This window comes from Syngnathus acus, chromosome 6 (genome assembly GCF_901709675.1).
Source record: "Syngnathus acus chromosome 6, fSynAcu1.2, whole genome shotgun sequence".
NCBI lineage: Eukaryota > Metazoa > Chordata > Actinopteri > Syngnathiformes > Syngnathidae > Syngnathus > Syngnathus acus.
Window position 1 is genome coordinate 6,779,776 of NC_051092.1, and position 26,438 is coordinate 6,806,213.

General features: G+C 38.1%; 1 protein-coding gene across 1 annotated transcript; it reads right to left on the reverse strand.

The window, feature by feature from the left end:
* Positions 1–101: 101 nt before the first annotated feature.
* Positions 102–25,666, reverse strand: cpne2 (copine II). The gene is made up of 16 exons (XM_037254588.1): positions 25,424–25,666; positions 22,891–23,084; positions 16,806–16,985; positions 16,636–16,710; positions 16,320–16,391; positions 15,123–15,206; positions 14,896–14,985; positions 14,481–14,579; positions 11,314–11,400; positions 10,658–10,717; positions 6,586–6,719; positions 6,310–6,364; positions 5,922–5,973; positions 5,398–5,531; positions 3,081–3,317; positions 102–1,120 (listed from the first exon to the last, which is right to left on the reverse strand). The coding sequence occupies exons 2-16, from the start codon at positions 23,065–23,067 to the stop codon at positions 1,013–1,015; spliced, it is 1,644 nt and encodes a 547-aa protein (XP_037110483.1). The 5' UTR covers positions 23,068–23,084; positions 25,424–25,666; the 3' UTR covers positions 102–1,012.
* Positions 25,667–26,438: the final 772 nt, after the last annotated feature.

Consider the following 26,438-nt stretch of genomic DNA (forward strand, 5'->3'; position numbering starts at 1 on the left):
TCTTTTTAAGAGGTTTTAAGACCATAGCCACACCCATTAAAAAAAGAAACATGTTTTTCATACAAAAACAATGGCACACAGTGAACTCAATGAGAAACTGATATCGAGAACAGTTATGTTTATTAACCTGAGTGCTGACAGACACAACTTTACAAAATGAAGAGCACCACATTTAGTACAGAGACACTGCAATATGCATTTCATGATTGTATAACTACACAAGTCTGCACTGCATAATACAATAAAAATATTTACTGGAGCTTATCAATACCTATTACATCATATACAATCTAATACTGTATGCATATCACAAACAGCTCGTGCACATAATGACACTTTCAAGGTATGACAAAATTCTCGTTTCATTACAGTATTTACAAAATCTGTAGCACATAATGAAAAAAAAAAACCATGCATTTTATGGTCTTTGTTCATTTGTAAACAGTGACTGGCAACATGCTGGATGAGCCAAAGCTGTAACACAGATCTGGGAAAATGGTCCCATATTGAAGAGCAGCATCACACAGTTGCCGTGTGTTTTTTTTGCCTCCTTCCATTCGCATTGAATGCTTTCTCTACCTGCAAATTGGGGAATGACTGGGTTGGGTCCACCATAAATCAGCCTTCTTCAATCTGACTGCTACCTGAAAACAAGCCGTACGACCACTGATACTGATTTCAGCCAAGCAGACTGAACACCACAACGTTGTAAGAATCACACGATATCACAAGACACGTGCAAAAAGCGAACCAGACATCCTCAACAATAAAAATTTGCTTCTCTTGAATATGACTGTTGTTAAATATGTGGCTTTGTATCACAGTTCTTGAAAAACTGATTGATTCATCCTGAATTATCTACTGAGCTGTCGTTTAAAGCAGAAAAAAAAATACTAAAATGATGACAAGGATGTCTTCCACATATGAGGTATTCGTCCACGGCGGTCACGTACTTTCAATTTGCACTGCCTGTTGTGAACAGAAAAGCTATTTTACAATGTGAGCTGTCATCTCACTCTGGCGCAGGGTTGATGGGTGGAAGATTCCGCTGTTTAAAGTACTGAGTGACCTGTTGAGGCAGCTCTGCCAGGACACACTTGGCGAGGGTCTCCTTTGGCGCCTGAGTGAAGGAGAGAAATGACACATTCCAGTCAACTTCTAAACAACAGAAATACATACATGAGAATTACGATACAAATGATAGTGATGTTGCCATAGTGGATATTATACACATGAAATATTTATGGGCTTTTTAATAACAGCATTAGTGAGTTTTAATTGGATTCAACAGTTGCATGGCTTCACCTTACATGGGATGTACATTTTGGGGGTGACAGACAAAGGATTCACGTTATTTGTGTTTTTTGGGTTCCAGAATTGTACTGTCAATTTTCACATGTCGTGTGTTTGAATGCACCAAAGAATGACACAAACGAGAGAATAACACACCCAGACTATTCTATTGATATTCCAAATTACTCTTGCATGTAGCTGATGGTAGATTGATTTACTACCCTACCTTCCATGTAGCTATGGTGGCTTAATTTTTGTAATGTTTATTTTTGGGGATTTCTTTTTTCTACATTCTCACTGCACTGGAAAAGGAGAAGCTCTCCAATTTCGTTGTACAATTGCATTGTAAAATGACAATAAAGGGCATTCTATTCTATTCTATTAAATTCTGACTCAGTGACAAGGGAGTGTGACAATTTGTCTGTATTTGGGAGTACTACATGCAAATTTTGGGGATGTAGGGAGAAGCTAACTCATGCGTATCGTAATACAAGGCAATTTGATAAATGGGGTACGATTCAATTTAAGAACTCCAACTTGGTTGTCATCGTTTCATGACTTTTTTGTTCATGCTGTCAGTTTGACGACTCTAATGTCGAGAGTTGTGAATGCACCGAATAAAGGGCACTGTTACGCTCACTTACTTTCACCAGTACAGTCTAATTTGTGTTTTGTCAAAGAATTACAAGGAACAGTTGTACCTCCTTATGGGTAGTTGTGTACAGTGAAAGCACTTTGTAATATTTTGGCCTCCATCAAGGAAACAGTTGTCAGTGTATGATACAGTAGAACAGTTACACATCACTGCAAACTGTTGGGAAAAGGGGTAGGCACTTTCAAATAAAAACTTAAAAGGTGGTAGGATGAAGATTCTATGGGTCAAATCCAAAGTCCTTCACAAAGTTTTCCGTGCTTTTCTTTGAGCATCTTTAAATAATGCCTGGTTTCAATGACGACGTTGCTACGGCAACATTCACTGCAGCCTTGAAGTGTTGCCTGTTCACAAGCATATGTTTGTATCTCACTTTATCTAACCTCTAAATTATGCCTACATCTCATCGTATCGCCCGTTGAACTTGGAAGATGGAGTCACGAGCCAACCGTAGCCTCATGAGCTTCATTGGCAAATTGTTCAGTGATGCGCTGCACAACTTGGGGCTGACAACTTTACCCACCCATTGAACAACAAACACCATTGCACTGAACTATGTTGTAATAACATCAGTTTCATATTACTTGTTGGAATACGCCAAACGGCAATGACTCAGTGAAGCGTAGCTAATACTGACTGACATTTTTAATTTTGGCTTTTGGTCCTTCAAAAAGTAGGTCTATAGTAGTTATAATAGTTTCTGCAAAATCGAATTTTGAAGACTTGTGCTATTTGTCTTATTTTCGGGGGGGGGGGGGGCTGGAACAGATTAAGGACATTTTCATTCATTTCATTGGGGAAAGATGATTTGAGATTTACATGTTTTGAGTACGAGTGAATGCGGGATTAAACTTGTATCGCAAGTCTCCACAGTACTTTCTTTAAGCACTTACATGAAAATTAATCATGTTATCTGTAGTATTTAAAAATATTATGCAAGTCCCTGAAACAGATAAAGGTTCTCACTTGGGATATTAATTAGAAATCCAAACTGATTGGAGCTGAGTTTTGATGCTCCTCTGTTTCATCAGCATGTGTTGCATTGGGCACAATCCTATGATACAGAACCTCTACCAGGAACTGGTTATGTAGACCATGTAGCTGTTTTAGTCCTCAGACTGAAGTGACTACTCACATTACGAAAATCTCTAAAGGGGACAAACTGGACAATGTCGCGAACAGCCTCCTCGCCTGTGTTGGACCTCAACACACTGGCGTCTCCATCTAAAAACTCCATGGCGGCAAAGTCCGCATTTCCCACACCGATAATGATGATGGACATGGGCAGCTTGGACGCCTGAACAATTGAATGACGTGTCTCATCCATGTCGCTGATGACACCGTCTGTTATAATGAGGAGAGTGAAGTACTGCTGCACAGAGAGAAAGGCGGTAGAGGGAAACATTGGGAAAGAAAGAGAAACATTGATGCATGTTGTGCACTAAAATGGTCAATTACATTTCTGATGACTAAGATATCCTCCAGAGTCCGGCAAAATGATCTGACACATTTGTCGGTTTAATAAAATGCAAATAAATTAAAGAAACCAAAACGTTTTTTATTTTTTCTAAAAGTACATATTTTGTTGTGTTTCGTTTTGTTTAATTTCATTTTCGTTTCGTTTTTGAATAATGTTATTTTGTTTCGTTTTGTTTAATTTCATTTTCCAATAATGTTATTTTGTTTCGTTTCAGTTGGTAACATAAATTGGACCAGTGAGCATCGCGCTTTCGTTGTGGAAACGTTTATCAAAAACAAATCTGTAGCTGCAACTGTAAATCCTGCAGGACGTACCCTACCCAAAATTGTTAGGAGTGAATATGGGGAACAGAATACGTACAATTAGGATGAGAGAGTCACACAACAATTTAGTAACGAGGAAAAATGAAATGAAAGCACTACAGCAAGTTGAGCTTCTCAGACCACACCATCTGTTCCTGCAAAGAAATGATGGTGGCAGTAAATGAGAGAGAAAACAAACCTAGGAGAAATCCTAAAAAAGGGGAATTTAGCTTCAGTATAAAACTGAAATATTAACATTGAAGAACTAATTTCAGTCAAATAGACTGTGCAGATAAAGTACATATTGCCTTTGTTATCGCATGTGTTTGTTTGTTTGCGTGTGTGTGCGTGTGTGTAATGTGTTTTTGGCCCTCACATTGCTGCAAGCCTTCTGTGCACTCCAACTCCCATGATTAAAAAAACTAACCTAAATGTGCTCCCCTGGCAAACTATACTTCAACACATTACTCACGCTCTGGGTCCGCAATTTATATTTATAGGATATTACCATTATTAACACAAGACTATTTTATGAAATGAGTCGAGGTTTTGAAAACAGATGCTGACTGAATTCAATGATGGACTTGATATCACAGACAAACACACATGCAAACTGCTTGGAACGCCAGCTTGAGGGTGTGTGTTTGTGGTAGTATGACGAGTATTTGCACAAAGCGACAGGTTGGCTCATTCGAACTGAAGGATTGGAATATTGATACATTGATTTGAACCAGCCCCTTATCGAGCTACGCGGCCGAATGCTACTTAACACTTGAGTCGCGTCGTGCAGTGTGGGTGGTTCTGCAACTTGTTTTGCGAGGTGCCGACAGTCTGCAACCAGTTTGGGTGTGATTCCAAATCTGAATCACAGGTGAATGGCCTCACAAAATTACAAATGTAATGGCCAATCAAATTACCATAGTGTATCAGGATGATTCACAACAATAACAAAAAACATTTAAGTCAGATCCAGGCATGTCAGTACCAAACGCTGAAGAAAATGGTGTGTTGAATGTACTAAATTTTGTTTAGTCAATTAGTTGCATTAACAAAGACAATCCGCTAGATACATTTTTTAAGGAAGTCTACATAAAAACTATCTGGATCCAGAGTATTTTATTCCGTGCCTACTACTACTAAAACAAAACAAATAAACACTGAAATAAAACAAACAAACAAACAAGTTGCAAGAGCTTTACAGCGAATCGAAATGCCTGAGAAATGATCATATATAACATGCACAGTTATGTTTTTGTGACTACCGGTATATAGTAATGTCAAGATGTACTATGAAAAATAGTATGAAAAATATATTTTGTTGCAAAAAATACAGGATGGTCATTACGTCTGTGTTGGTCAGTCGCCAATTGCAATTTGTTTGTGTTTCGGACACGTTGCTTGGTGTACAACTGACAGCCTTTGACCCAGCTATAACAACACACACAAATAGGCTTTACATTTTATGTTACGTCCAATTCTCAAAAAAATCTGGTATAAATCAAGCCAGCAGTTATGACAAAAGCACAATATAAGGCGCACAATATGTTTTGGCTTTCTTAAAGCAAGTATTTGTTCCCTCCTTGTTCTCTTCTATTTATTTATTTATCTATTTACATGATTTTGAATCTTGTATACATTTATGGAATTGAAATGTTTGCATTCTCACTTACCGCCGCTTTTTCTTGTTGCAGGGCTTGGGCTGCAAAACGGGCTACGTGGTTTATAATAGGAGCAAAGTTTGTTGGCCCGTAAAAACGGATGTGGGGGAGACAGGCTGAGTAAGCCTGTGCAATACCTTCCACACCTAATCGGGAATACAAAACATATTAATTAATTTCTTGATACAATTTTTACAGTTATTTGAGGACACCTGGCCACAACAAGACGTTACGTGAACAATATGTGACTCACTATGGCCACATATATCATACTCATGATGTAGCTTTATGACGGAACCAAGATAAAAGGTACCTTTCCGATGGACTTCAAATGCCTATAGGCATGAATGGCTGACAATATCAATAAAATACTGGACATTTATTTTCTTGCAAAAGCACATTTTCTTTACTTGAATTGGCTTGAATTACCATTGTGTGTCTGAGTGGCCTTCATGCTTTGATTGGATGGTGCACTTATCGCTTAACTCAACGAGAAAAAAAAAAATCATCAACCAACCAACAGCATCATTCCATACCTGAGCAGAATGGATTTGTGGGGTTAAAGTTGATTGCAAATTCATGTGACACCTAAAAACACAAGACAAACTCAATTCACAATAAATATTCTGCATTTTTTTTCCCTAAACCCGCTCCATTTCCCGCATAGTATCACTCTCATCGTGCGTGCATGTGTGTGTGTGTGAGCTCTTCTTTCTTTTGTCCTTTTCATCAGCACAGCGCCATGGCAACACAGATGGGTTGACAATTGCACAATTTGAATATGCAAGTATATGGCTTACAGTTTTGGTTTTATGTTTGCACATGACACTGCTGTTATAGTAGATGATGATAATGATGAAACAAACGTATCTATAGAGCACACACACCTAAAGTGTGTACAACCATGCCATCAAAAACATTTACCTTCCAGTCAGGTGGGAGTTGGGCTCCAAATCCCAAAGCAGGAAACATTTTGTCACTGAGGAATAAACCATGACAACAGATTAAAAGATGAGTTATCATGACACTATGGTAGTTACCAAGAGATTGTTGGCTTTCAGACTTCAGGCCGTTTTCATGGAAACAGTCATTTAAGAAGTGTGTTTAGTACCATAGTTGATCCTTGCCATGTTAAAAACATGATCCAGATTCTGTCAGAAATCTCAATCGATTTTGTAGCTGTCCTCATGAGATACTCACGTGTCATAGTCCTGTATGATTTGTCCAACAGCTAAAATAGCAGCAAGATACTCATTGCTTCCCAGTGGGTTAATGTAATGGAGGGAAGAAGGCTCTCGAGGATTCCCGTTGGATGCTGTGAAGTCGATACCAACCTATTGAAAAACAAAAAACAAGTCAAATCATTCATTCTCTGAGACAGATTTTCAAAAGGTCGGCGTCAGCGTATAGAAAAACAGAAGCGAATTTGAAGCAGGTGTGGAACCTAATCCAAAAACCATGCTATGGTGCACAACCAAAAGAGCCATGGACTTTATGAGTGGTTTCATTGGGACATAAAGGCTGGTTTCCCAGGCAGCGACTGGGCTTCTGGATTATGCTAGGCCTTGGCTTTATCCCCGAGGAGGATCTCCTGGCCTTGTCCGCTGAGCTTGTGGACAGTCAGTCTCTACGTGTCCCGGGGGAGTTTCATCCAACCGTTGCAACTCCCCCATCAGCAGCCTCTCAATCAACTTTCCGGACATTTTCTTCTCATTCAGACATGACAACACTGCCTTCCCCAGTTCGACATTCCCCCCAAGATCTGAAGTTGTCAAAGTATGTTTTCATCCGCCATGACAGCTATGAAACCCTGCTGTAGCCCTGCTGCGATTGGTGTGTGATTCTGGTGTCAGTATCCACCTTGAATGAGAGCGTTCCAGTCCCTTGAAGAGTGACGTGGTGGCCCAGGAAGGTCATAAAGTACAACGGCTCAATCCCAATAGCACCCCTTACTTATATTCCACCAGTAAATGGGTTGAGCTTCAGAAGGAACCGATGGGACGTATTTTTACTCTACAGCATCCTTGACGTTGGTGCAGAAAGTTCATCATTTGACCCAGCAATAAACCTGAAAGTTCACACTTTGATGCCTAGTACAAAGTCAACCACAGAAATAATGTGATTTGTTTAATAATGAATATTGCTAAAAAAAAATAATAATAATATGCATATTTTGGGACAATACAAAAACTCAGTAAGGGTATGACAAAGATTTTTTTTAAAAAGTAGTCAATTTAAAGTAGATTCCATTTGCAAAAGGACATTAGAATGACCAAATACAATCAAAAGTTATTGTTCTGTCTTAATGTTACGAGATCTGGTTTTGAGTGGAAATCACTTGATACATTCTCAAAGCAGCAAATGAATAAAGGCATCTTCAACGATTGCTCCAAATTGAAACATCCAATATGGCACTGACGTATGATTTTGGACTATCACTGCATCCACATTTGTACAAGGTCAATTCCATTTACGCTGCTAGGACACATCTGAATTGTCGCTAGAAAGCAACAACATTTGAATTGTGTTACTTGAACCACAAGTGTGAATCCAGTCTTAAAAATCAATGATGCTCTCTAGTTCCGTACATTTTAACAACGAGCAAAAAATACTATAAATAGTAAGCCTGCCATTTGTAAGAATGGCAATGACAGCACAAGGGCGTTCTTGACACTGACGATAACAGAGTGACAATGTGATAACATATATCACATGTGAATTCAAGGAACTCCCCCCCAAACACACGCACTCAACAAATGTGCCTAGATGTAAATGCACAGTGACAAGTTTATCCACAGGCAATATTTAACAGTTTGTGTGCTGATGAGTACACTCAACCAGCTCTGAATTAAACATTATGTACATAAGTGTGCACAAATTTCCATTTATTTTTAAAAACAAAAAAAGCCATTTAAGAATGGATCTTAAATTACAAATCATAATAAAGGGATTATTTTGGTATGTAATGCCGGTTAAAAAAGTATTTGCAACCATTTCCCATGTGCATACCTGAATGCTTACCGACATACAAAAGTGTATTTTGATATTTCCATTACACATAGTACGTATCAGTGCCATCTGGGGAATTATTTTGATGATGCTAAAATATGAAATTTCACAAGCTATTATGGCATTTTCCTTCAGTGATCTCTGGTGCTAGACATTATTACTTTGATAACTGTGAATTCAGTGTCAGTGGGAGATGACAACATTCTGTTTCCAAATGATTTCTAGCCCTAAGCTATTTGTAATAGTTAATACACAATACACTAAACATAACATTCCCATTCTACAAACAATTGCTAGAAAATGTAGCGCAGTACGTATTCCAATTATGGAGTATAGCATTCCGAAGGCTGCGCTGAGTTTTTTAATTTTGTTCATCTTTCTTTGCTTCCTTCTTTCCTAGTTTCCTTGCTTCTTCCAACATTCCTTGTTTGATTCCTTCCCTGCTTCCTAGTTTTCTTATTTCTTGGATTCCTTCATTCCGTGCATAATATTCTCCCTGCTTCTCCCATCATTCTTTGTTTCTTTACTTCCTATATTCCTTGCTTCATTTCTTCTTAGTTTCTTGGCTTCTTCCAACCTTCTTTATTTCCTTTCTTCCTTGCTTACAAGTTTCCTGGCTCACTTCCTTCCTTGCATACTTGGAGTTTCCTTGCTTCTTCCATCCGTCCTCATTTCCTTATTTCTTGTTGACTTGCTTCCTTCCATCCTAGTGTCCTCGCTTCTTTAAATCTTACTTGTTTCCAACCTTCCTCATTTTCTTGCCTCCTAGTTTGCTTGTTCCCTTGATTCTTCCATTCTTCCTTGTTACCTTGCTTCTCATTTCCTTGTTCACTTGCTTTCTGGCTTTCTTGTTTCATTTCTTCCTTCCTTCTTTATTTCCTTGCTTTTTGTATGTCGTTGCTTGGTAGTTTGTCTGCATTTTATTTTCAATTTCTTCCAAATAAATGCTCCCCCCATTTTATTATCATTGTCCTCTTATTCCTACATTTTTCAAACCATTTCAGCCTTTTCTGATCACTTTTTTTTTAAATTCCCAAACAAGATTTTGAAATTCATCTTATTTTTCTGTTGCCCAATGCATTCTACATTTTTGACCAGGTCATTGTATATCATTCAATATAAACGAATGCAAATTCTCAGTAACCAAGCAGACCATCCGCAGTAGCAAACCTCTGTGTTGGGAGTGTTCCCGAGAAATGTTGCTGTTCCCTAAAGCCCCACAGCCCTGAGAAAAGGAGCGTTTTCTTCCTAGAGATTAGGATTAGAGTCATTCTAAGTCTGATTGAACACCGCAGAAGAGCTCAATCTGCATGTGAGTGTCTACATGTGCACGACTTTGTCTGCGACATCGATGCAAATACATGGGCCGTGTACTATATGATGATATGATCATGAAATTCAGTATGAGTCTTTGCGTGTCTATAGCAGTGTGATTTGGCAGGAAAGGTGTGATGAGATTGAAGGTGTGGGGAATTGCATCTAATACTTGTGCTTAATACAGTTCGGAAATATGTGTGATTCAAGGCCAGTATGAGAAGGAGACTATTTGAAGTTTGTGAATTGCTTACAGTGTGCCAGGAGGGAGGATGTGTACATCACTGAGAGTAAGATATATTATGCGTATTTGCGACATGAGGAGGATGGACAATATTTAAAAACACCATCACAGACTGGCAACTCTTTCCATACTGTATTTTGTGTTCACTAAAATGGCATTTAGATCAGATTGCAACTTTACTAGAGGTTTTAGGCTACTATTTCCAATCTGCCCATATTTTTTCTCTAGCACATCAGTGTAATCTATCTATCTATCTATCTATCTATCTATCTATCTATCTATCTATCTATCTATCTATCTATCTATCTATCTATCTATCTATCTATCTATCTATCTATCTATCTATCTATCTATCTATCCATCCATCCATCCATCCATCCATCCATCCATCCATCCATCCATCCATCCATCCATCCATCCATCTATGGATTATTTCCGAAAGGTCATAGCTATATATTACAATAATTAATACAATATTTATATTGGGCTAGCAGGTGCTGAAAAGATATCTCAAAAACCTGATGTGCTCTAAATAAAGATGATTTTTTTTTAAAATCAGTGTCAGAGATACTATTTCTGATTTAAATGTGCTGGTGACCAGAGTAATAATTCAGTTGTACTGTCGGCTGTTCTGCGACGCTGTTTCATACAGTATGACCAGTGACAACTGCTCTGAATTACGAAATGTATTGCTGTCAAACTCACAGTAAACATGAGTTGGCATCCTCCAAGTATGTAATCCAGGAAAGTGTAGTCCCTTGTAATCTGAAGACACAAGAGTCAAAGACTAAAATAAATTATACAGTACATAAAATACAGCATAGTCCACATTTATTTTCTTCTTTTCAACCCCCACATTGTGTTGTAAAATGACAATACAACCCATATTTTTCCAACACAAGACATCATGTAAGAGATAACATTTTTGTTTTATATCATTGTCACTAGTCCGGTTGCAGGAATACACAAATGACACGTTTTGGTTGTTACTGTCATGATCTATTCAGTTTAGTTTTTGTCTGTTCATGCTCCTTTTCGTGTCTCTTATTCCTATAAAATCTGCTTTGGGGTCACCATTACAATTAGTCAAATGAATCCGGTCAATCAGCCAACAAAGACAATTACCGGCCTGAAGCGGTACATCTACAGGCACGTGAATAAAATTAGCAGGGAAACAAACTATTATGACTGATTTTATGTAATCTCAAAACATTGACACTTTAATTTGTTACATTTGTTGGTGTTGATTTTTTGCTTTGTTTTTCCTTTCTAAATAATCCAAGTTAGTCTGAGTGCATAGCTGCACTTCTTTCTTGCCGTTTATTGACAAGAACAAACTATAGCTCGGCATTCATTCTTACCTTACATGATTTGAGGATAATAACTCCAGAATTTTTATAATTCTTTTTCTTCTTTTGTTTCTTTGGGTTGATGCATTCGAATTCCACCTGGCAAAGATTTAGAGACAAAATGAATTTGGAAAATATCAATATGAAGGCAGGAGTACAAATTAATGCAGATTTAATTGTAGCTGATAAAGCAGTTTTTTTTAAAGCATCAAACACCAAATGCTTGGAGGAAATCAGTGAGTCCGTAGTCAATGCCCTGTAATGTGACTGGAAGTTTCATCAAAAGACTTTGCATCTCAAAAGCTCCTCTTATTCTTCTCCATCCCCCATCTAGCCGGTCTTTTCTCGTGAGCTCTTTTTAAACACACACCATTGGCACATGTGAACAGGCTCAGTGGGAGAACAAGTCATGTGGCTGCTTTGTTGCACACACACACACAGACATAAACACTGACACATACACACAGCGGATGGCGAATTCATCATTAGCAGTTGAAAAAAAAAAAGTCTCCCTTTTAAATGTCTCCCTGCTGCAACTCACCTGATTCAAGTGAACATATAATCAGCATGGTCTGCAAAAGCTGGATAATGATCGTGTGATGCAGCAGGGAGACATAACAAACAGGGAGACATTGAAAACCACCAGGCACCCCAGCCCGCCCCTGAGGATCAGGATTGAAGACCACTGGTCAATACAAACAGTGATGTTTGTTCTGTGAGAGATTCTCTTACTCCAGATAGGGACCCTGGTGTAAAACATGCATTTTCAGTGGGGGAAAAGAAAAAGAAATGAAATTCGTCAGCAACAGTAGCAACGTATGATGACTGCCCTCTGGCCAGCCACAAACTGTCAATCCTTAGTCCAGTTTTACTGTATATAAGTCTATGATTACACTATAAAGCATGGCACACACCACAGAGCAAGGACAAATTACTGCAGGGTCTATTAGTAAACAAGTAACCAAACAACATGGGCATGATTTCTACATTAATTCTAAATTAAACTTTTAATTAAAGCATGCAGCATATTCTTTACATAATTAACATCCAGTGTATGAATTTGAGTTACTTGGGCAAAACTAATTTTGGTTAATTTAGGTGGTACTTGAGAGAGAAAAAAAAGACACTACCAAATATTAATATACGTAGTACCGTTTTACGACCACAATATAGTATTATTAAATGGAGTCACTGATGGCGGTACATTCGCCTGACTATGGTGCAGCAGTCTTGGGTTCAGTCTTGGGCTCAATCATTGTGAATGCGACTGGTCCTTTGACTGACTGGAGATCAGTTCAGAAAGTGGTCTGGATTAAGGGCTATATAAATAAATCCGACTTGACTAGTCTGCCTTTGCCCAAAGTCAGCTGGAATAGGTTTAAGTACTCTGCAAACTTGAACAAGATAAGCAAAATTAGAACTGGATGGTTGGATGATGTTAAAAACATAGTATCTCTCCAATTGTTCCAATCAAAACAGTCTTATCATCTTGGTGGAATTTGAAGTGGTCATATTGATATCGTTGCTCAACGTATAATTGTAATTCAAATCTTAGAATATTATTGAGGGTTGAATAAAGGCACTTGGATAGGCATGCTTTTTTGCTCGCAGCCACTTCTGGAACTGCTATGCAAGATTCGATCAACAGAAAACCTCCACAATTTATTGGTGATCATACAATCTTTGAATACCTTCTATTAACATGTTGCAGATATATCACATGGTCATTGAAGACACTATGTCCCACAAGCTAAAAAGCAATCAATCATGGCAAGTTAAACATGACACAACCTCAGAGACTTTAAGTGGACACATGGTGGATGGAACGGAGAGAAAAAAAGTGATGAAGAACAAAAGCTGGGCACGTAAACAGTTATTGAGACAGATGGTGGAGACGCTTCTGTGATGATGTGCGGTGTGAGATAGCTGGCTGAACATTTGAGCTAGTGTGAAACTGGAGTGACTTTAATGAGTGTAGTCTTGTGTATTTCACTGAGGAGCGGAAGAACCTCGAGACCTACTGGCTACCATCGACTGCTTTAATAAGAGAAAGGGAAAAAAATAATAATAATAAACGGTGGGCTGGTTTTATTTCGAAACTGTAGATGGTCACGCTATAGAGTATGTTTCTGTGGCCCTGACAATTTGTTATCACCATGGTATTGGTAACCATGTGGAATTCTAAGCATTCATACAAGATTTGAATCTATTTCATTGATCAAAATTGATCAGTATGACACATTCAAGAGGATGGGAAAATAATATGCGTCTAAATGTCTGTTGCAATATATACGTACATGATATGACTTGAACGTATAGCCATTATGATCACCTGGTTTGATGAACTCAGCAAGTTCTTAATATTGCAGGAAATCCACTGCATGTTCTGTTCAAAAAGAAACTCCCAAAAATATTTCTTGATGTATAGACTTTTGAACGAACAAATAAACGTACAATCAACAACATCGTTGAGGGATTTGTAGGTTACAGTATTGTATGACGGTCAGAACAAGACAATGAATTAATTTACAATATCCAAATCTATTATTATTATATAATCTATTATATCTATTATTAACTGATTCAGTATTTCGGAAAAGTGTTTTTCTTGAGCATTTACAATATACATGGCCAATATATAAAAATGTTAATTTACTGTTGTTACAATAATCATAAATGTTGCATATGCCACATAATAGAGCTAAGACTTTGATTTGCTTACTTAAAAAAAAAAAAAACAGTGCCATATTCTAAGATAACTTTATTTCCAATGTTTAAATTAAAATGTTAAATTTTCATCCGAACTAACCACATCTCTTTTGCCATCATGAACTAACTTATTAAAAGTTATTAAAACACACATTAATCAATTCCTTTCATTTTTGGCCGGATGTAATACCATTGTATTTATTATAATGTACGCACCTCTAATTTCATCCTTTTGTGATTTCCTCCCTAAATGTTTGTATTTGGTTGACTGCTTTGTTTTTAGTATTTGTTGATTATTTTGTTGTTTGTTTTTATATTTTATTATCGACCAATTCCAGTTTTGTTGTATTAATTTTAGGACTCCAGGAAGACTAGTGACATCTGTGGAAGCTAATGGGGATCCCAATAAAGAATAGATGACATGAGATAGTATTGTATATTACAGTTCGTATCATTAAAAAAAGTATTACCTCCACGGAATTCTGAGCCTCACTCATCTTGGCTACTGTTGTTTGGAATTCTCCAATAAAATCATGGCCGCCATCATTATCATAGTCAAAACACAAAACCTGTTATTGAGTAGGACGAATAATAAATCAGTGATTCCAATCCATGCATAGGTGAGTATCTTGCAGTTGAGAAATTCAGCTTATTTCAAAGTAAAGCCTCAGAGTCTCATGCATTATGTAAATTTAAAAAAACGATGCATGCCAAAGTCAAAAAATATATTGCACAAAATGATGCATTTCTTCTAAGGGTTTGTTTTTTTGCATTTAGATGTGCATTATGGAAAGTCCAGGTAATCACAGAGCGTGCCACTGGAGTGTTGTGAAAGTTCAAGAGAAAAAGCCATGTGGCTTCATCTTCATACGACATGAAACTGACCTTGATGTTTCTGTCCACATCTCCATTACAGAGAGAAACAAGAGGCACAGTAAATTGTTTCCATGAGGGGTCTAAAGTGTTCTTTATGACCTTTGGTGATACAAAAACAAACAAGTGGCAAATAATTCAGTAGCAGACATATCTAGTAGCACCCACATCAGAAACATTCAGTCACTTTTGCAAATGTGAATTGATACATACAAACTTTTGAACAAAGTTGAACTCACCTCTGTCCTGTGCACCAGCATCCATTTGTCATCTTCTCCTTGCTTGTGAAATTCCAGATATGGGTCTGACTTCCCAAAAAAATCCTGCAAAGAACAGGGACATATTATGTTGGTGTTTTCTTATAAGGTTAATTGGCTCTTTTTTTCATGGACAGTAGATTTGTGTTGGGGCACAAATATCAGTGGATCCGCCAAATTGATCATGGCAGGACAGCATAGGTAATGCCGTTGGAGATGTGCCTGGTGGACTGAGAATTTAATGGCGCAAAGTCCATTTCCATTTAGGTCTTCTTAGACCACATCTAAGTCCTAGGTCTGTGCTTATTTGATCAGAAAACAGGCAGATACGGAGCTCCACGGACCTGTGGTGAGTGTCAGGTGTGTGTCAACCACAACGAGCATTAAACCCTCTGAACATTGTAGAAAGCATCTCAGTGATCTTCAAGTTCCCACTTCATGGCGCATTTACGCGTGCCGCCATGGCAAGACTCACGTACGAGCTCACGGCATTAGGTGGAACTGAGAGGAACTGCTTGGATTGGCCATGTTTGAAGTTGGCTCTCACAGCCTCACAGGTTTCTCTCTATCAGGTCCGCTGGCCTGTGCTTGTCTGTGAAATTAGCAGACTTTCTAATTCGCCTCCATGCAGAGTTACGTGTTGAGGGGAGCTAGGTGAGGTCATTTGAACATCCAGCTAGGATGCCACCTCAATGGCTCCCAGATAAAGTGCACGCCCAAGTTTGAGGAGGCTGCGGGAACGACCAAGGATGCGCGCGAGAGACTACATCTTGGGATCTGTCCGAAACAGCTCGTCGAAGTGGCTGGAGAGAAGTAAGTCTGGGCTTCCCTTCTCAAGCTGCTGCCTCTGCGACCCGACCCGGAAGGAAATGGATGGTAGGATTATGTTGAACATCCTATTTGGGTATGTACATAAAGAAACCCAGTCTGCGGTTTCCTACTCTGGAGAAGCAAAATAGGGCTCAAGAGCTTATTTTGCATTTCTACAGCAACCAGTCAGAATATCTAACATTTGGTCCGCTTGGGGGATTTAAATCTTCAACTTTAACTGGGATGCAAAACTATAATCATTTGGCATCACCATTTATAAATGCTGAAGCGTGCATCCTATTCCATCCCTGCATCCATTTTCTGAAATGCTTATCCTCACGCATTTGTGTGGTGGGGAGAACCATCTACCTTCTTGTCCAGTTTACGTCCACTCAGTGTCAACGTGATGATTCTGTTGTCAGACAGCTCCTGGGCAGTAATCTATTAAAGCATAACAGAAGATGAAGGGACTTTTCAAATAATAACATCACATCAACTAACTTCATTTATTTTCCAAACCGCTTATCCTCACGAGGGTCGCGGGCATGCTGGAGCCTATCCCAACAGTCTTTGGGCGTTAGGCGGGGTACACCCTGAACTGGTCGCTAGCCAGTTGTAGATCAACAAAATGGTCGTCTCAAAAGGAAAGACATAACAACATTGAAAACAAAGTACACGTTCTTACAGTAATGGATCCTTTACCAGCAGGCTTCCCGTTGGCCAAAATCAATGGGCGGTGAAGTTTCTTATTGGACACAATCTAGTTAAGAGTGTAAGAGACACATATGGGATGAATTAAAACGGGAAATAGTGGTGTCCAAAATTAAGTTCTGGCTAAAAAAGTAAAATCCATACAACTCCAAGTGTGCAAACGTATTCTCCCAAGAAATCATGCTCATAGAGCTGTGTGGCACACTTGTCTTCATCAAACATGGCAAAGCGAAGCTTCTGAATCTCTTCAAAGTGGTAGTCCACCTGGAACTTCACTCCAAAAACTGGGTTCAAGTTATTAACAGCTGTTTCAGTCCGGCCAAGCTGAAACACAAGGAGAAGTGAGAATGCTTTTTAGTGGGAACCCTTTTAGAACTCTGGATTTAAAACTGTGTCGCATCCAACCCTAACCTGATCAAAACAGTATGCAGTAATAACAAGGCAATCATCTTGAAAAATTAATCCGTCCATTTCCAAATGCAACAATGCTCTTTGTACTTGTAATAATACCATTTAGAGGAACTGAACTGTTGATTCCGAACACTTTAATTAAACCTATGAAAAAGAACGTGTGTATATTCTTGAAACAATTGGTTATTTTGTTTGCTTCTATTGTATAGTGATGCGGTTTTATAATAACATGTTTTATGACTGATGTTGATTATTGTGGCACAACATAAAATGAGTGAAAATCGCTGGAAGTTAAAAGCAAGTAAACTACCTGCAAGCAGAGCAAAAATTGCTTTTGTGTTCTCTCTGAGTGACAGTACAAAGCCATCGGAAAAGAAACCAAAACAGTCGAAAATGAGATTGCACTATTTAGCTTATTTAACAACTTGGATCAAAACAAGCTAGGAGAAGGTGTCTGAGGCAGATTACTACTACCGTATTTTCCGGACAATAAATCGCAGTTTTTTTCATAGTTTGGCCAGGGGATGCAATTTATACTCTGGAGTGACTTGTGTGAAATTATTAACACATTAACAGATCATTTCACATGTTATTTTCACAATAAACCGCAAGAGGGTGCTCTAGGCCTATGAATAATTGGAACTACAACTGACGATGAGTCTGACATAAGCGACGTAGAAGAGGAAGCGCGGCATCTTCTCCCTCCGAAGTTAGCGGAGTTACGTAAAAGTGACACGGAGGATGAAGATTTCATTGGATTTAGTGATTTGGAGTGACACGGAAGATTTGGTAAACTTCTTAGCATGTTATTTATTGCTATAGTTATCTGAATAGCTCTTAATATGTTATGTTAACATACCAGGTACGTTCTCAGTTTGTTATTTATGTGTCATGTAACGTTAGCATACGGTACAATTATTCAGCCTGTTGTTGGCTCTATTCTATTTTTGTTCTTAGTGTCGGATTTTATCAAATACATTTCCCCCAAAAATGCGATTTATACTCCAGTGCGACTTATATATGTCTTTTCCGTCTTTATTATACATTTTATGGCAACATGTGCGATTTATAATCCAGAAAATACGGTACTTTGCAACTTAAAACAACAGTAAAAGTGGCACGGTTAAGAAATCAACAAGAAAGATTACACAAAACATGTTATTTAATAGGACAAGCAATTTTAAATCGAATACTATTGTCATGTCAACTCAGAGGTGAAAGGCACATTCACTCAAACAGGCACTCAGAAACAGCCAACTTGGAATCAGCTCCAAATCTCCCAAACTGCAGGGGGCAGAGAAAGATTAAACTGTCAGACAAAAACAGTCCAACCCTTGAGCCTTGGAACTACCTATATATTTCCTGTAGCCTGCATGGCATGGAGAAATGAACGAAGGAGAAATGTTTGGGAGCACTGGAACAAAAAACCAAACCATCACTCAGCTCACGGTCAAGACGCAACTGGTATGAAAATGGACATTTGTATTGATTGTTGAGTAACTTTATTGATTTGAATTGTCAAATGAAGTTGAAATGTGAAGTTTGAGTACTTGTTTCAAAGTTTAAGTATGTCAATTTAGGCAAATGTTTATTGTGAATTATAAGAATAGACAAGTGTTTATTTTGAATTATAAGAACAGACAAATGTTTATTTTGAATTACACTAATAGACAAATGTTTATTTTGAATTACAATGAGACAAATGTTCATTTTTACTTTCTTTATTTTCTTTACTTGTTTAAAGGTTATCAACCTGAAGTACAATCTACATCACAACCTTAATTGGGACCTAAATGGAACTGAAACCCAATTAAAGGAAAACTAAATGAAGATTGGAGTTGTCCCTTTGCATTCTTCAAACCAGGCTTTTTTTCAAGTTTAAGCAAGAACTGGGTGAAACATTGACATAACTTGACAACTATATTTTTAACCTAAAAGTACTTGGTATCCGTTTCAACGATACTGGGCCAGTATTTACTTGACATCGATCAATACCAAAATCTCAGGTATTGCACAGCTATCGTGAGTAACAAAGGCCTCCAAATATAGTCCAGACATCAAACAGACAGAAGTGTGTGGGTGCTTTCAAGTGTCCTGTTATTTTCCCTTGTGGTTGTTATATGATTAACACTCTGACTGTGTACACTCACAACTGATTCAAGCAACATTGTGTCTTTATACATCATCAGACGAGGTCTTTTTTTTTTTTTTTTTTTTTTTTGTCATTAATGATATTTAGTTTTTTGGGTGGGAAAATAAATATCCCTATCCCCCTATCCAACTGAATGTGTTTAATTGTTAAGTGTATCCCTTAATACTGTAAAAAACACATTTCCTGTATATGAATATCAATTCATTGAGGGTAGGGGAGCAATTATACAGTGGGTGGAGAAAACGAGGTGGACCACCTTCTAACATCAAGATTTCCTGTCCGGTGGAGTGGACGCCCAATGCCGCTCAAAGGGATGAAGTAGATTAAATTCAGTGAATCAGTGTTTCTTTGAAAAAACAAGAGAGAACGCTCTAGCAATCCACCAATATCTATCATTGAAATGTTTTTAAATTGTGCCCTTGATATACAAGAGATATAACATTCACACAAAACAATCATTTGTGAAGAAAGCAAACAGTCTGGTGAAGTCAATGGGTCGTAGACTTGATGCAGTTATTGCAAATAAGGCTTATGCAAAAGTTAATACAGAATGTTATTCATTTAAAGCAAATTTAATAATCTCTGTTCCAATGCTCACTTGAAAAGTGGGTGACTTCAAACAAAGGCTGCTCTTTCCTGAGTTTTAACACATTGCATACTATGAAATAAAAGCTGAACTTCTGAATTTTGTCTCATATTCACCTTTTGATCTGAAACCCAAATGTCTTTAGTATACAACAACAAGAAAAAAAAAAAAGGAATTGACCTTGCCGTTTTAATACCTTGTATTGTCCCTTAGCAAAGTTAAATTGATCCTTATAAGCGCCTCATCATGGTGGCATCAGTAATTTTATTCATTTCATTTCTGTTTTATGAGCATATTATTTGTTTTGTATTTCAAAATTTCTGGTCATAGCTGGTTGCTCTCCTCCCTAGGGAGGCTTTGGCCAGACTTCCGTGAAAAGTGTACTGTACACCTAAGCACTTATTTTTGTCACATTAGTTTAGCAATTAGTATTAAGTTCTCCATCTTCTTGTGTTTTTTCCTTGTTGCTGGGTGTCTAGTATGCTAAGGCTACTACTCGTCTGCCTTTAGTGATAGTGCTACTTATCAGAAGTGTATTTGATTTTAGTTACCGTATTTTCCGCACTATATGGCGCACCTAAAAACCTCCAATTTTCTCAAAAGCCGACAGTGCGCCTTATAATCAGGTGCGCCTTATTTATGGACCAATATTGAGCCACTACAGCAGGCGTGTCCAAAGTCCGGCCCGTGGGCCAAATGTATATATCTTGTATATGGACAAAGTTTTATTCATTGAAGGTGCGCCTTATAATCCGGTGCGCCTTATATGTGGACAAAATTTTAAAATGGGCCATTCATTGAAGGTGCGCCTTGTAATCCGGTGCGCCTTATAGTGCGGAAAATACGGTACTTAGAGAGAATCTGTACCATGCAGCTCGTAGATGCTGCCCAGAAACATTGCGTTGAGCAAGTTAGCTTAGCCTAGTGTCGGAGAGCAGAAAGGACGATGTGACAGCATGACATGGATTCGACACTTGTTAAAGCAGCTTGAAGCGAATTGGTTTGTGACACATGTCCACAAGTAGCATAGCCACTTCTGATTGGGGATCTTGGAGATAATAGTGCCTAAAAAACAAAAAGAAAAAAAAACGCAGCTTTGAGGATCACGGAATTGTATTGTCTGAGGTCACGCTCCCCAAATCTTTCAGCCCTAATACAAAGATGAAAATACAATGAGTTAACTTTTTTCTTTCCTCTTGTTTCAGTTTCTTGCTCCATGTGCCTCCTTTCCACTTTGAGCACCTGCACATCTAAAGGTCTCTGGCTGCCCCTGGTGTTTTCCTCTTGTCTTTTATCACTGCACTCTATCATTATATTCTGCTTAACCTCAGAGTCACCTCCTCACATTTTTGTTTTTGTTTTCTGGATTGCATTCACACTTTTAGCTTTTCCTGCCCTCTGTCTTTCCCCATTGGACACAAATGAGTCTCACTCCTCCATCTCGCCAAACAAAGATACATGAATCCATAAATAGGGAGGCAAATGAGGAAAAAACAATTGGAGAAAGAAATTGCCGACAACAAAAGCTAACTGGAGGGATTAGAGCATGTGTAATGCTGCATATGGTAAACTGTGAGCACTGTGGATAACACCCGAGAGAAGGTTTGGACTACGATTCAGGGACACTAAGCTTATTTAGTTTCTCGATGTGTTACCATAGCAACCAATGGAAATCTCACATCAGAGCAACATGCCCCGGTGACCGTAAGCTAGCTACTACTAAGGTCTCGCCTACACACAAGCAGGCACACACAGAAACAAACACAAAACCAAGTGCATCTTGTTGGTCAGTTGTTTAAAGCAAAAAAATAAACCTTGAAGCAACAGACGTCTTAAAGCAAAAATGATGCCTGAAAATTATTTTTGCAGGGGGAAAAAAACAAAACACAATGGAAGTTCTCTTCCTTTCCCCATAAATATATGAAAAACCTTTTTAGTGAAGATGATCAAATTTGGCTTCAAGCCTTTCTTTGTGGTCTTTACATGTTCTCCCCGAGCGAAAGCGAATGAAATTGTGTACTGTATATGGCCATGCAATTGAAGGCAAGCAGCCCAAGTGGTACCACTTTCTTAAGTCAGCTAGGCCAAGCTTCTCCAAACTAACGATCCTTGTGAGAATAGAATACAGAAAATGGAGGAATAGACATTAGCTGTTCTACTCCATCTTTCCTCGTTGCCGTTTACATGTCCTGATAATAACTTTATTTGACATTAAAACATGACTAACTTTACATTACAACAGAGAAAGAATTCAGTAGATATCGTCAGATTTTTCAAATTGGGAGTGTTTTTTTTAATGTCATTATCTTTGTCTTATGTTGTAATCAGATAATCAGCATGCTATGTAGGACCCTGATAATGATCCTGATCATTTGAATCATGTATGTTGAAGGACGGGAACTTCTAAAATGTACACAGTGGCTCTGAGGGACCGGAGTTGCCTACCCCTGGTTTAGACATTAATGGCTGTGTTTTCTTTTTGTTTTTTTTGGAGGGGACAGTAATGCAAGCTATACACTGAATCCTCTATATTGTAGCAAAGTGTCATTTCTTCATTCATTGTTGTCTCGTGAAAAGAGATACGGATGTGTTTACAAAATGTGAGCAATGTACTCACTTTTGTGATACACGATACAGTATGTTTTCATAGTGCTGTCATTGAAAAATGCAATACGTTTCTCAATATTAATTTGCATACTACAGTGTTTTGAGATATCATCAAGGTTGTGCCTGGAAATTAACCAATTTCACTCAATTTGTCAAATTACTGAAATCACTATTACAAAATATATTTGATAATCTATGAAGTCCTCTGATGAATAGTTCAAGGTAGTACAATTCCTAAATCCTCTTCTTAGCTGGCAGAAGGTAGACTAAACCTGTCTCTATTCAAATAATGCGAGTTTATCAGCTTTTCCACAATTCAACAAGCTCTCATTTCACACTAAGTACAATTGTGAGTAAATTAAGATGACATCTTGATTATTTCAGTATTTTTGTTTGGACGGCCGTGAGATTAGTTCAGAAAATGTTGGGCCACACCAAACTATTGTCCCTCCTTTCTGTCAGCACCATCTTACCTCCACCCAGTTGCCATCCACTTCATGGAACAGAACACAAAACGGGTCTGACTTGGAGGCTACATCGCGGTCCAGAAGATTGGCAGCAGTAACAGAAAGCTCCACCCGTGTGACACTGTGTTGAGGTCCTACTCCACGTGTCTGGCCCTGAATGTCTGAGCCCAAAGTGTAAGCCATCGTTACAAATAGTCACCCTGAAGATTAGAAGAAGAAAAATGAAGCATTTTAGTAATACATTTGTCAATTTAAAGTAAACCGGCTAAACCAGCATTGATAACAGTAAAATCAAGGTCAGGTCATTTAGTTTGGACATTGGTGTGGGATGGTTGACCCATCACCCATCAAGTTCTGGGTTGTTCTTAGTAAAGGTGGTATGTCCCTGGATACGGATGGTGACCCAGTTTGAGAGTTAATATTTGTTTCCCTTTAAAATTAATCATCAGGTTTGATTGCTCCTAATATTGCATATTTGGTATGTTTTATTCCACTTTTTCTTTCAGACCTATACCAGTACGCATCCTCAACTCTTGAGTAGTCACTGATACCAAGTATCAATACTACTAGTACTTTTAATGCGCAAGATTTGACAAAAAAAACAGACATATTAAACACCTGTATATCCCAATCTATCTTTTTCCTTATACTTGTCTGAATTTAATGGCAATTTTCAATAATCTTTTTTTCATTTGTTATATATAAATAAATAAATAGATAGATGAATAAATGAATGTCTAGTGGCCAGAAAAACTACTAATCAAAATAAGTGACTGTGAATATATGTACAACTTTTCAAGGAATACAAGGAAGTTCAAATAATTAAATTAAATACAAAGGTGCTTCGGGTAACATTTGGGACTGGCTCCCACTTACCTAGAGTTAATCATTTCACAATGAACTTACATTTATTTCAATGAAAATTATTAATGCATTGCTTTGGTGAAACCATGTGCTTTGTGGAAGTTTCTTGCTTTACTTTGTTATACAATGTTGTATGCTGAAAGGCACATACAACTCCTACATTACAGTGGTTTGTCATAAAAAGCCAAGAGGAAGTTGTAAGTCTGACACGCAATATCAAAACATTACCATTTACTTTGACAACATGAAGCAATGGTCCTGCCCCAAAAAGTAAAATACAATAAAGTTTTCATTGGTGAGGTCGTTACAGTACCAGCCTACAATTCGGATGCAGGAATAACACTCATGTGGCCCTAGTCTGAATCGTGACTAACCTTTTATGGGCAATGTGTGTGATATATTCCAAAAATATAAGACATATAAAAATGCCACAGCTGAAATCAGGATGGGTTATCAGTAAGGTTTAAAAAGGTAATTGAACCTCACAATGTATCTTTTTTCCTCTCATAAGAAACACCTAATGATAAAAACACAAATACATGCCGATGTCATCTGTCCACCCACATAAAATTGTTTACGTAAAAATGCCTTCTGAGAAAAGCCACAAAACAGGTGTGGCCATGCAGAATGACCCTGATGGAGGTCACCGTTGCCTTCTAGAAGCTAAAGCAATATTGTTTACAATATAATGAAGCAACGTGCATCCATAATCTTGCGTGCAACACATCCTGACCAAGCCAAAGCCTCCCAAACAAAAAGCCAAGATCTATCATGGTGTAGTGAGTTTCGAATACAATGAGAAAATATCGCTTTATTTAAAACTCTTCCACCCAACCACCCCCCCCCCCCCCACTGATATTTGATGCAGCTTTTAGACAACCTAACACCTCATGTCCATTAGGATGGATTTGTTCACAGAACAGCACGCAAAAAAAGGATGCTGTTTGTTGCTAAGAAACACAACGTGTCATAACCAACATGATTCCTCTCATGTGATGTCACACTGGTAGTGGTGATGTACTAAGCAGGCACATAGAGAAATTTCAGAAATCTCCTGCATTTAATGAGAGTAAGGGGTTTTAACTGCAAAACAATTCATTATAGGGAATATGAAACATTGACAGACATTTAAAGGGACACATTTGATACACTGGTCATCCTAGGATTTTACTGGCCAAATGAAATGCTTGAAACTAGACCCAATGAACATCAAGCTAAAAAATATATATATAATATTTACGTTTTCTAATTTATATATCATATGCCATACATCATATTATTAATTTCGATGCAAAAACTCAAATCTGCATACTCTCCCTGGTCCTACAATACACACGGAATTACACATTTTCACACCCAAGTCACTTGCCCTCATTGACAGAGCAAGAGCGGTGAGTGACAACCTGTCAAAGAGGACGGCTTGGGTATGGCTGGCAGGAATTCAACATAGATATTGCTCTCCGAACTCAAATTCATACCATGCGCTCTCTGATGGGGCGTCAACAAAGCCTTACTTAAACTTAAATATGGAATTTCAGAGTAGACCCACGTGCGCACACGCACTTGATAAAACATGCCTTCTTATATTTAATCGTTTCTGCAAAATTGTCGTTTTCTCTCATCCAACATCTTGATAGATTCCGTTATCCAGCACACGCTTCTCGACAAATCTTACCGTGATTAAAAAAAGAAACGAAAAGAAAAAAAGAGGAAAGCCATCCAACTTCTCCGCGCTTTTTGGGTGACGATATTTTGCTGCCGCACGCTGAACGAGTGGTTGTTTTTAAGTTTCATTAAGCTATTTTTGAAACAGAAGTCCTAACGGCATGTTTATCCTCGGGACCCTGGGAGGCGCATTTAAACGTTAATTTATCCTTGGAGGAAAGGCACGCTCCTTACCGCCGCGGCTCCGCCAAGTTAAGAGAAATTATATAGCGTGTCACAGGAAGTTAATCAAATAAACCCGTCAAAATAAAAGTATACCCGTTTTGTTTCAATATTGGCCTTTAACGCCTTATTCGCAAAAGGGCATTATTTCCCCTCAGTTTGTTGATATTTTCACAGAAATAATCATTACAAGACCAAAATAATACCACACCAGACAAAAAAATTGAGTAAAGAATAAGACTACCTCAATATAGTATCTATCTATTTATCTATCTACAAGACTGAAATGCAATCTAGGGAACAAAGCCCAAGATATGGACAAATCCTTAATGGTAACCCCAAAAGAAGAAAAATGACAACCTGAATGGAAGCAACATATAAAATACTAAAGCACATGCGCGCATACACACATGCACAGAAGCACAAGAAAATAATAACTAACAATAACAACAATAACAATAATAATAATATGGTGGCGCATTTTTTATATAGAGTTGTGTTAATGCCCATGGCATGGATAACATGCACGTTTGTGAACCCCCCCAACACTGAAAAGGTACGCATAGCTTTTAGGGAAACAGATTCTGCCATCCAAGCAGTATCTTTTCCAGGAACATTTATTATTGTTATTATTTCAGCAAAATCTTATTCTACCTAACGCCATAGTGATATAAATCCTCTCTGCTGAGTTAATATTACGTTCAATAGCAGGCAGGGCAACATACTTTTTGTTGTATTGACGGGTGATCCAAAGCAAATAGGTTTAGGCTTTTTATGAGGCAACAACATCATGACTGTAAACT